This window comes from Anser anser (assembly GCF_964211835.1).
Source record: "Anser anser genome assembly, chromosome: 19".
Classification (NCBI taxonomy): Eukaryota; Metazoa; Chordata; class Aves; order Anseriformes; family Anatidae; genus Anser; species Anser anser.
Genome location: NC_139740.1, coordinates 12,601,597 through 12,613,879, shown reverse-complemented (window position 1 = coordinate 12,613,879; position 12,283 = coordinate 12,601,597). Strand labels below are relative to the sequence as shown.

Below are 12,283 nucleotides of genomic sequence, written 5' to 3'. Positions count from 1 at the left end.
AATACTCTCCGACAATGCTACAGAGAAGCTGCAGCAAAACTAGCAGTAGAACTTCAAGCAGAACACGCCTTTTCCTGTCTTCTATAATCTGATCAAGCACTAGCAGACATGTCACAAAAGTAAACAGGACCCAGAAGTAAATGCATATCCAGTCGTCCTTGCTGTACCCGTGTCTGCACTTCTATGCAAATGCTGGCAGAATCAAGCGTCATCGCTGCCTCCTTGCACTGCAGGGTCACGGCATTTACAAAAATCGGTGTGATCTGCAAGTAGGGCAAGTATAGCATCTATCTGAAGATTGCATCCCTCTTTTCCAGTCTTGGAGAAGCAGAAGACTCAGGGAGACTGTTTCAAAACCCTTCTTTGTTAGTGACTCTAGCAGCAAGCCTCAGGAACTGCAGGTTCACGGCGAACTAAGGTGAGAGGCTGCGCACAGCAGCGCTCGTACACAGGAGCCCTGTCCTCGGTGTTAGAGATGCACAGCGCCAGAGCAAGACGCTTCCTCAGCTGCCAGCGCCTCGAAGCAAATCTCGATGAGAGCAGCAAATCTTTACAGCCGCAGAACTCTGAGTACCTCCTGAGTATAAACATAGCAGCTAGGAAAAAGCTCTAGGCAGGTCCTGAGACAGCCTTTACTTTTTTTTTTTTTAAAAAACAAACAAACAAACAAAAAAACCCTCTGTTTTCTTCCTCATCCATACAAATATATATGCTGCTTACCACCTCCTCCAAACAAAGTGACACAAATTTCACTCCAGCATTCATCAGCTTTCTGACCAACCGCAATACTGACTGGGTTTCGTGCTGAAATTAACCACTGGTCTGCACGTTACAGAATTAAGATAATAGATGCAGTTATACAAGTCCCTTCATGAGATTTTTTTTTTTTAAATTGGAAATCAACTTGCAATGGGAAATCCGAAATGTTAATTGGATGACAAAGCATTAGGGTGATGCAGACCAGCTCCATCAATAATCCACTTTTGCTATCTGATGCAAGGCCATAGGAGATGAAGCAAATGAAGAGAAAGCTTGAGGATGCCCAAAATCCCAAGCAGAACTGCAGAACCTGTCTAAGCTACAGATCCAAAATAACCTGTAGGTACCCAAGTTAGTACCTGAATGGCTTTGGTTTGTAATAAAGTTTGAGGGATCCTTACACTGACCAGCTGAGAAGTGCTGAAGTTGTGTCTGTTGCACCATAAGCTGTCATTAGCTCTTTCCAGTTTTAAAGCATTACACGAGGGCGAACTCACGAGTTTTCACAAATGCTGCTGTGCTGCTGGGCAGAAGGCCCCTATTTTTACACTGAGGGAACCAGACGATACTCTATTCGCATGACCACTCAAGTTACCAAAATGAGGAAGGACACTCTAGTGAACTAGGCATGGAAATGCTGATTTCTAATTCCATTAAAATACAACCGCATTCTGTTTTTCCCCCTCACGCTGCTATAAAAAGCCTACGTTCTTTCTTCAGGCTCCCAGAATCATGTCTGGCACCATGAACGGAAGACGGACTAAAACGAAACAGAAGCAAGAACAGCTCCATGATCTCTCACAAACACCTTTAAATTTTAGCTTATAAATGCAGAAACTTTAATCTTCGCCTCTCTTTTTCTGTACTTCCTATCTGTTCCAAGTACAAATGGCTCCTAGAGCAGCACTGTTACTTCCTTTTCCCCTGGATTTCAATGTAAATTTGTTTCGCTCCTTATCCATCACCGCTCTGTTCTTCATTTGCACACTTCTACCTTTGCCCCAAACTGTCTTATTCCCATCGTAAACAGCACTTTCTCAACATTCCTGCCTGTGCCCTCATAATAGGAACCATGTTTTCAGCACAGTGTCAAACTCAGTCCAGTGGAAAAAAAGCTCAGCTCGCTCAGTCTGAAGTTAGAGTAGATGCAGGCAAATAATTCTCTTCTACCATGCTCAGTCCCAGCACTGTACTTTTTTTTTTTTTTACGACACTCTTCCCTCTCTCCTAAATATATAATTATACTATTGCTGATCTCTCTCCTTTCATTTTCTGCTGCATGCAGTTGAACTGGATGTAGAACAGTATTTGTCTTTTACTCCCCATATTCCAATACCAAACATTTTCAGTCTTTTAAGCCTTATTTCAAGATTTGGTTCTCAATACAACTGGTCTGTGTGTCTTCCAATTTCCTCCACCCTACCTCCTGGCTCGGGGAACACCCATAACTCCCTCCTCCACCATGGGTGTCTTCCCTCCATACCACGACGTGTACCTGAACTCTGAACACGTTTCTATAAAGTCTGCCAGCAGATATGGCAAGAACGTGCACTGCTTTCAGGAGTTTCTGTCCTTCCGTTACGCACGTGGAGCTCTCATAACTCATGTTTAAGCTTACTGGGGCAAAACTGAGACTTGATGCTCAGGCATCGCTTTATCACTCTGCTTGTGCTCAGTACAATGACATCATTCAGCTTTTTTTTTTCTTTTTTCCTCACGTTTCTAACTTGGCATAAATGCACTGGGCTGAGATTTTGAAAGGATTTAGGAAATAAAGCCATGTAAGTATAAATAAAGCAGTTATCTGATCTGTAAAATCTAGTATTAGGACAATACTCAACTATGCATAACACTTCCAAGAAATACTTAAAATTCTGTCCCAGAACGATATATATATAGAGTAGATAATATTATACAGACTTAGGGGCTACCAAAAACATAGCAATCTTTTTTTTCCCCTTTAGTAGATTCAGAAGAAAACCTCTTCAGCTCCTACTCAAAGTGAAACTCTGCACATGGTTCAGTTATGGAAAGAACCTACTTGTTAGAAACTCAAGATGACAGCAGCAGCAGCGAAGGAAAAGGGAGCTATTTAGCCTGAAGTCATGAAGCGTGCCTAGTAAAGACGAAACGATTTTACTTAACGGATTTTAAAACGGCTCGCTCCAGCACAGCAGTTACGTCACCAGAAGTCACATCTGCACCAGAAGAGGATCTTGAATACAGCAGAGCGGTTCGTTACCCCTTTCTGATCACTTTGAATGCAAAATGCAAGCGTCAGGTCTCCCTAGGAACCCATTTACACAGCACAGTACCAGGCCGGGCAGGGGATAGGCTACTCAAGCACCTGCCATGCAGCACGCTCTGGAAGACATTCCAGGATTAGGGCAATACATATTTATAAAGAGTATTTACACAACCTCTTTAAGACAGCCTACAATTACACAATCGTTCATAATAGCTCAACGGGAGACATCATCAGCTATTGTTCAGATTCACCCTAACACAAAGGTTATTTTTAAGACATAAAAACACAAAGCCACTTAGGTTTAAGAGACCTACAGGAACAGATTTAATCTATTTTAAGGTTCTCAACCTGCAACCCCACCCCTAAGAAACCGTATGCCATTGGCATTTTACTACAGAAGCCTACAAAACAAACAGCAAATTAACTTAAGTCTTCATTTCCTTTTGCACCATTAGCATGGAAATCGAGCGAAGGGACTTCAGCTGTCACAAACAGTCAGAGCTCCAACTCAAGAATCATGACATTCCCTTTTCCTTCCCAATCCTGCTGTTGAATTGTACATTTCATCTTCAGCTGAGAACTTTCATATAACAAAAATCTCATTACATGAGAATTAACATAGACATTTTAAATTAAACAGGAAGTATAGAGGGAATGTTTGCTAGATTGCTCAAATTGGAATAGAGAAGGGAGTGGTTTTTAAATTCTTCTCATTAACCCATGCATATCTTTTCCTAAAAATCACATTACTATCAACTCTTCCTTTATTGCAAGCTATGATTTTTAATTATTTTTTTTTTTTTAAGTTAATGCACCAGTTAGCACAAGGTAGAAAATAATCATACAGTAAAAACACTAGACAGGTCCTAGCTTTGTGGCAGAACATAAAAAGCACTCTATGCCTGAGCTTTCTCACATATTAAATGAGGACAATTATGTCGGGAGCTCTACATTAATCTTGGTTTTGGAAAACAAGGAGGGGGGAAGAAGCTAAGCATCTGTCTGCAACACCAGTGTTAACAGTCTGCCATCCAAAATGCTCAACACCCGTAAGGAGGCCGCTTGGGAATCAATTTTTTCAGTTTCACTGAAAAGCAAAATAGGAACAAGACATCCTACACGCCCAACTGAAAACTCCAAAAAGCAAATCTTACCAGCTGGAATTCTCTGCGCCGGTCGTACGCGTGCTGGATGCCGCTGTCTGCCCAGAGAGCTCTTATGGCCGGGAGGTACTGTAAAAAAACTGCCGTCTCCACCATCCCTTGCACCACTGTGACCGACCGGGTATCAAAAGCCATCATCGTATCTCCATTGCTCTGGTTCGCAGGATCTCCCCAAGGGATATGAAGTTTCTCTCTGGCATCTACGAGGACTCTCACACCTTTAACACCATGAAAGAGCATCGCAATTAGAATTTCTCAGCGTCTAATGTTTCACTAACCTACAAGTCTGCAAGGATTCAAACAATACCCTTACTCTGTACAATCGAGGCTCAGTAAGACTATGCGCCCAGCAGAAAATAAGAAAGGTTCTGAAAAATGGATTTTAAGTACTACATTTCCAGGTAATATCAAAACTCAGAGAGTTGCTACCAGAAGAACACGGCCTTATTAAACAGTGTAACATCCAAACTGCAAGTTTAACTCCTGCAGAAGTACAGTTTTTAAATTACTAAATCCCCAATCTATGTTACTACATAAATAGCTTTTACAGATATTCCTACTTTCCTCTGACCTCCAAAACCATTTTACTACCATTATATTTACCTGTCAGAAATACAAGACACAGGAAACATGTTTAAAAGCTTATTTCAGAATATGTTCTGATGGCATCTGATGGCTTATTTATCTAAGCATCTGATGGCTTATTTTAAGGTTGCCTAGTCCTTGTATTCTTATTAACTTTGTATATAGTTATAACTCATTGTAGAGAGTTGTCACTGCCTTTAATATTTTCACAGATATGTAGATTACACTTACTAAAGTCACAGCGCTTTCTTAACTGTATGTTTTGCCACTTAAGAGCAGAATGAATTGCTTTACATAAAGATTTTCCCACAGTTGCTGTAGTTTCAAAAAAAAAAAAAGTAAATGCTCTGTAGGAGAAACTGATTATTTTAATCTTGCCTTACACAGCTCTTAGAAGAAAAAAAGACCACTGTGTTGACACTGATAAATTAAATGACATAAATTCTACTATTAGATTTACTAGTGGCAAAAAAAAATCCAGGAAGAATAAGCAACTGTAAAGGTACGGGGGAAGGCATAAGTAAGATGTACTGACAGATGGCTGTATAACAACATGCCCCTTCAACACCAAGGTACTTTTTCAATTCCATTCTATGATTTTTGTATCTGTCAAAAGCAATGATTTCAGCAAAAGACGACCTGCAGTTCCTACGTGTATACTCTTGCGCAGTAAGAATTACATTATTAATAGACTATAACCTCATCAACCTTCCCACTTGCGATTTTTACTACCTTGCTATTTTTGATTTTTTTGGACTCGATTTGTAAACAGCTTTATAAATCAACTCCCTGAGAACTGGTGGGATTTAGGAGCCCCACTGAAGCGCGGGGCTGATGTCTGTAGTTTGCTGCCTCAGGAAACTTGGTTAAGAGTTTGTCCCAGCATTACCCAGCTCCAACTCCAAATCTGACGAGCAAAGGCACTGATTTGGGAAGCAGAAGCGTGGCAGATGAAGGAGGGTGACAGCAGCGAAATTTGGAGCCCGCTCCCAGCCGCGTACGGGGGCTCTGGCCACGCACCCCAGGGCGGCTGCCGGGCGAGGTGTCAGCGCAGGCGAGGTCCCAGCCGGGGGCAGCCCTTCTCCCACCACCACGAGGGGCTGAGGCACCTTCCCCCTCCACCACGGGCCCCATCCCACCCTCACACCCTACCAGGTGAGCTTTTTTCCCCGTCGGCTCCCGGCCATGAGAGCTCACCCCGCGCCCCGGGGGCCACCAGCCCCAGCCAGGACGAGCCCTGTGAGGGGCCAGGACCGGCGACCCCCCCGCTGCGGGGCCGGGGCAACCACCGGGCGGCCCCAAACCCGGCCCCAGCACCCCACAGCCGGCCCCGGCCCCTCCCGGAGCCCCTCAGGGCGGCGACCCATGGCCGGGGGGTGCCCCGGGGAGGGGGTCCAAGCACGCACCCTTGATCACGTTGCTGTAGATGGTGGCACGGAACTCCTCGCGGGCCGCCCGGTCCCAGTCCTGCCCGTGGATGATCCGCATCTGCTTGAGGAAGGTGGACTTGCCGCTCTCGCCCGCGCCCAGCAGCAGGATCTTGACGAGGCGCTTCACGTAGGTCTTCTCGCGGTTGAGGCACTTGTCGATCTCCTTGGACTTGCGCTGCTGCTCGGCCTCGCCGCTGGTGAGGAGGCAGCCGGGGAAGCAGCCCGACAGCACGGAGCGGGACGGCAGGAAGTCCGCCATCTTAGCGCGCACTGCCAGCCAGGGGAGCGGCCGCCCGGCCCGGCCCGCACCAGCCCGCCCTCCGCAGCGCGCATGCGCCCCCCGCCCCGCCTCACGTGACCGCCGCCGCCGCTGCCGCCGCCCGGCAGCCGTCCCGTGCCCGCCCTCTGCGGGGAGCCCCGCCCGGGGCGCGGAGCCTGACAGGAAATGGCGGGAAGCGGCCCCGTGGCGGCTGTGAGGGGAGCACGGGGACGGCTGGGGAGCGGCCCCGGAGAGGGGGGTCAGCCCTCGGTTAAGCTTGCCAGCGAAGTGGGTTTTTGTTCTTGACGCAGAAATAAAATGGTTTTGTAATAAAAACGGTCTGAACGGCTCGAGTGGGTTTGTGGAAATGGCCTCAACGGCTCGGTGCGCGCTGCCCGGATCCTCTGAGGAGAGCTTTGCTGTGCTGCCGGGCCATGGAACCAGGCTGAACGAACGCTGCTTCTGGCCTTGAGTGGGGCTTGGCCCTTTGAACGTATTTAATAGTGAAGTTTTCCTAAAAGTTAATGGCTCTTCATGTGATGGGTAGAGCAAGTAATATACTGCGGGCACGCAAAGATTGAAAATCCCGCTCCTCGTGTGATCCATCCCTCAGCACAATTATTCTGCCGATCAATTTGAAAAAATTAGCCTACAAACACACTGTCACATAAACCAACATAGTGAGAGGTGACACAACACTGCCAACACGGGATTACGCTGACAAGATGTGGTCCACGGGATAACTGGCAAAAACGTAGTTCTCTTTTGTATTACTTTGATTATTAACACAAATTTTCAGAACTATTCAGACAAGTCTTATGTCGTACATGTTGGTCAAAACAGCAGATCTGGGCTCTCAACTGCACAGTGACACGCTGGTTACGTTCTGTAGACGTAAGGCGTGAGGTAAAATATGACTGAAAATCAAGCACTTGTAACGTGCTATATCATACCTCAGGGGCAAGGACATGTACCCACATCGAGCTGCACTTCTGATGTCGCTGGTCATAGAAATATGCAGCAGAAATCACATACAAACATACGCAAAAGTGACATTAAATGTCTTTTTCATCTCTCCTTACATCTCAAATGTGATACCTGCTGATCTTTTCTGTCAGTGTGTTTCTGCTTTTTCTAACGATAATCCTAAATTAGAAAATAGGAAGAAAGGACAGAGGAAACTGAGCTGAATTTAACTCAAGGAAATATCACTGTGCCTCTACTGGAAGGGTCTCCTTCCATATGGCTTTACAAAAAACAAAACAAAACATTTCTTATAGGAGGGCAGGATGTGGTATAAAATTCATATAGTCATCTAATAAGCACATCCTGGTAGTTTTAGTACAGACATGGAAGACTAATTCTTGAGCTCTTGTCCAAGTTTTAAAAACGGTGATCTCTGCCAGCCTGACACAGCTGCCTTATCCCACCTTCTGAAACACAGAGCACTCCTGAGTTTCTACAATTCCTCTTGGATTTAAGTAGTTTTCAGTGAATGAAAATCCCACCAAATGTTTCTAATTTTGTGCTTCTTGTCTGCAAAGTGAAACAAGTAACACTCGTGCTTTCCTTTGAAAAACGTTTAATGTTCTTTCTAAGAGAAAATGAACATTTATTTCATCCTAGTGAAGGAGAGAGTTAAAGAAACCAAAAACAAAACACACAGACAGCATTGGTTGCCTCCTTTTGGAGAAGCGAATTAACACCTACCAGTGAAGTATAACAACAAAAAAATGTAGAAAGCAGTAGATGCAGTTTAGGAAAAATCAAAGTTGTGCAGCAGAAAAGGTAGCTGACAGCCAAGCCTGTGCAAGGATACCATAATGAGTCTTCTTCCAGGCCGTCAGCAAAATGCACCTAAAATCTAGGCTGCAACAATAATGGGGGAAAGAATGAAGAGTAATAGCTATTTTCTGGTGTCTTTCAACAGCAAAACCACCTTCCTAACCTAGGATATCCCTCACCAGAGGTCAGAGCTGCTTCAGGACTGGCAGGTGTCTCCTAGGTCTACCTGTGCTTCCTTCAAGGCTGCTTTGGTCTCTCATCGGCTCTCCCTGGCAGTCTCATTTTTGCCCTTTTCCTTCCTCTTTTCCCTCGTTTCACTTCACTCTCCCCATCCACTCGCCTTCCCAGTGACTTGCTGGAGCCTCTCCCTGCGGCCGCCCGCAGCCAGCTGCCCCGCGCAGCCGTGGCGCTCCAGGCAGCTGCTTCCTGCTGGCCCTCCCTGGGCAGGTCCCTGTCGCTGCTGCTGGCTGCCACCCCACTCTCAAATTTGTCACCTCATTCTCCAGTACTCGCATTCCCCATTTCCAGCTGTCCAAGTCTCCTAAGTGCTGGGCCTCCCCTCAGTGCTGCCATCACTCCTCTCCCTTTCACGTTCCCAGCAGCTGCCAAGCCCTTCAAAGCCTCCTAGGTGCACCATTCCCAGTCTCTTGGCAAACCAGCGTGGCCCTCAGCGTGCTGCAGAGAGGGAAGGGCTATTCCTGCTCTCAGGATGACAGATTTCCGTGGAGAGGAGACTGAATGTTATCCAGCTCAGCAGGGGAAGCCAAACAGCTCGGTCCTGCATCAGGTGTGAGCGAGCCCAGCTGCATCCTCTCTCCCAAGCAGCCAAGTTTCATCTCCAAGGCAGGGTGCACAAGGTTTTTCTGTTTTCCTTTTTTCCTTCCTCTTTGACACTTCTTATCTTCGCACTCCTGTCCCTGGAAAGTCCAGGAGTGATGGGAAATAAATGCTTGCTGCCCGTTCCTGCTCACAGCTCTTCCCATGTGGCATCTAAGGAAGCCTCTCATTTTGAGTGCTTGTGCCCTACCAGACAGGACAATGGGCTCCGGAGATGCTGCTTAAACTATTGCCTTATTGGGAGACCTGAGATTAAGTCATGCCTCTCTCTCTGCCAAGTTTGCACTCTTTTTTTTTCATAAACTGCTTTGAAATCTTCCTGGAAGGAACTGCGTACCGAAATTCAGCCTGAGCTTGACACACTTGCAGGGCCATTCTCATTGATTCATTTACGTTACTCCTTCCTTCCCCTCACCGCCGTCCCCAGTTTCCTTAGATAGAAAGGTACTTACTCACCACATGCCTTTTGTGTTGCATGATTAACTTCTGATGTGTGAAGAAGGGGCAACCACGTAGGAAATGTGATCTTTAAAACAGGGGGGATTCCACCTGCAGCGCTTTCCACAAGAGAAAGCAACAAGAATTGTCGTCTTCGCTGTGAACGCGTCTGGTGAGAGTGAAAGTTACTGACAGGGACCTCACAAGGAGAACCAGAAAACAAAGTTTAATTCTGATCAGACCTTTCCCTGTGCGGAACAGGTCAGGAATAACACAGGGAACCAGAAATTAGTGGGAAGGCAGGGAGCCCGCAGGGCTTCTGCCAGCCCTCCCTCTGCCGCTCTGCCCCGCTGTCCAAGCCCATTGCTTTCCTGATTCACAAATTCACACAAATAACTTCAGGACTGTATCAGGGACCGTAAAAGTCTGTTTGTTCTCCGCAAGTGAGGGTTTTGTCATTAAAGCCCAGGACTGTCTGCCCTTTACAAGCTTGTATAATCAGATTGAGGTGCCTCGTGCTTCACGTGGCAAATCTGCCATAGCGCATTAAGTGCTGGGTAATTCACCTGGGCAGCAGGTGGAGCGCGGCTCATCTCTGATCTTCTCTGTGTCGGCTGGTTTGTCATTTACAGACGTTATCATCGCTGAACTTATATCGGGCGTTTTTGTAACAAGGACACGAGGTAGCTTTGTAACAGGCAGAGACGTGCTCCTAAGTTTTATTTTAGCTTGTCAGAGAAGGATAGAAATTGAAAAAAAAAATCCAAACCTGGGCTACGAGGAGGGTGTCAGGGCAGAACAGCAGGGTTTAACATTGCCAGGAGCCTCGGAGCTCGGCAAGGTTAGAGCTCACACCTCAGCTTGAGCTCTTTCCAGATAATTCTCCTGGATCTCCTGCAAGGAAGTTTTGTTTTTCTGAATTCATGTGTAGCCCCAGTTTTCAAAAATGTTACTCCTAAATCAGACACCTACATGCCTCAATGGCACATTTAAAGGCAGTATTTTGGGGTGAAATGGCTGTTTTTGCTCCTCTGCGTGGGGTGCGTGCAGTTGGTGGTAACTGATCCTTTATTTAGGCCAGTGTTTGCGTCTCACCTGGGGTACTTCTGGCTCCTGCCACAACACAGGAGGGCAGCACCAAGAGCTGTTCAGGAAAAATGTCTGTAATTTATAAAGAGTTTTCCCAGTTGGCTTACAAAACCGAGAAATTGACCTACATCTATCTGAGTGCCATTTACCCTGATATCATGTCCAGGAGTTACAGACATCCTATTCTCCTGCCAGTATCTGTCTCACTTTCGTTAGCTACCACCTTCAAAATGCCTGCACGTTTTCACTGTTTTTTCCCTTTTGTCGTTTGACTCCACTTGTAATTCCCTCTCTCCTGCTGTTTGCCTACAGAACAGTCTGTGCTACCAGAGTTTCTGACACCTTGGCACTTTCGGAGGGCCACAAGGATCTGAGCTTTGTTTTGAGAAACTCAACACTTGTACGAGACACTGCAAGTGTGTGCAGAGCTCTCCTCCTGCTCCTTCTGGCAGCCAGCTGATGCCTTGAAGCATGAGGTAGGCTAACTTTGATACGAGCGTGTGGAACGACACGGGTTACTCATCGTCATTAAATTAGCTAGCAGCACAGACCACAGGACGGTGGAAAAGCCTCTGGAAAGTAAGGAGTGTCGGTGATCCAGCGGCTGCTGTGACTCACGCGGGGATTTCACATGGGAATGACTCCAAGCAGACAGAGGAGAGAAGCCTTCCAAAGCACTGGCTTGTTCAGACACTATGAAAGAACAGAGATGAAGATAAAACTTCCACGAGGGCAGCAGAGCAACGTGGAATGCAGCCCGTGCCTTCAGGGTGTCGGTGTGAATGGAGGAAGCTCTGTTGGGAGCCAACGGGCTTTCCTGAAGCGTGTGAGCACAGATTGCCACGTCGGCGCTGTCACAAACACCGTGGTGGGGCAGGCACTGTGATTACACGTGTGGGGTGTGTGGATGTCCCGTGCCTGGCTTGGAAACGGATCTGTAGTGTGCGGATGTACACACGCAGCACCTACAGGCGTGCAATGACAAAAGGCACCGTGCCCACCCGGCTGGCAGGAGGCCCAGGGAATGCCCACCCCGAGCCCCGGCACCATCAGCTGCGGTGCGAGGGGGTCCCGGCCCTCTGCGCTGCGGGGCAGCAGGAGGAAATTCCGCCCTCCTCCGAGCGACCCCACTAAACCCAGCTCGCAGTTTCCAGCGCTGCCCTTTGGGTCCCGTTCCCCCACCCACCGGCGTGAGACGGCTGCCTCGCGAGGAAGCGCCCCGTAACCCTGCGGCCTTCCTCCGGGCGCCGTTACTCACCCTTTCCCCACATGACAAATCCGCCGAGGCCCCAAAACCACGCAGCCGGGGAGGGCAGGGCCGGTGACGTTCAGGGAGCGGGTGCCTGAGGCCGTGCCTACGGCTGGCACACACGAGGCCCCGCCGCAGCACCCCGGGCACGGCTGCCCCTGCTTTACCAGGAGCGTTTTGGGGAGGGCTTCTCGCCCATTCTGCGGTGTGAGCGGTGCGTGGGGGCTCTGCAGGGAGCCTGCTGGGGACACGTCCCTGCCTGGCCCCCAGAGCCCCCCAGGAGCAGCCCCCAGCCCCTGCAGCCCCAGCGCCCAGCACCCCGACCCCACAGCAGAATCCGACCCTGCCCAGGCCACGCCCACCCGTGCCCAGGCCACGCCCACCCGCGCCCAGGCCACGCCCACCCGTGCTCAGACCACGCCCACCCGCGCTCAGGCCACG

General features: G+C 48.1%; 1 protein-coding gene across 1 annotated transcript in view; it reads right to left on the bottom strand.

Moving 5' to 3' along the window:
* GNA13 (G protein subunit alpha 13) overlaps positions 1-7,103 on the bottom strand; it is a 30,496-nt gene extending 23,393 nt beyond the window's left edge. The window contains exons 1-2 of the mRNA XM_083804926.1: positions 6,162-7,103; positions 4,162-4,388 (exon numbers count right to left, since the gene is read on the bottom strand). Coding sequence (XP_083661052.1) covers positions 4,162-4,388; positions 6,162-7,050 — 1,116 coding nt within the window. The 5' untranslated portion in view covers positions 7,051-7,103. The remainder of the gene's footprint in view (positions 1-4,161; positions 4,389-6,161) is intronic.
* Positions 7,104-12,283: the final 5,180 nt, after the last annotated feature.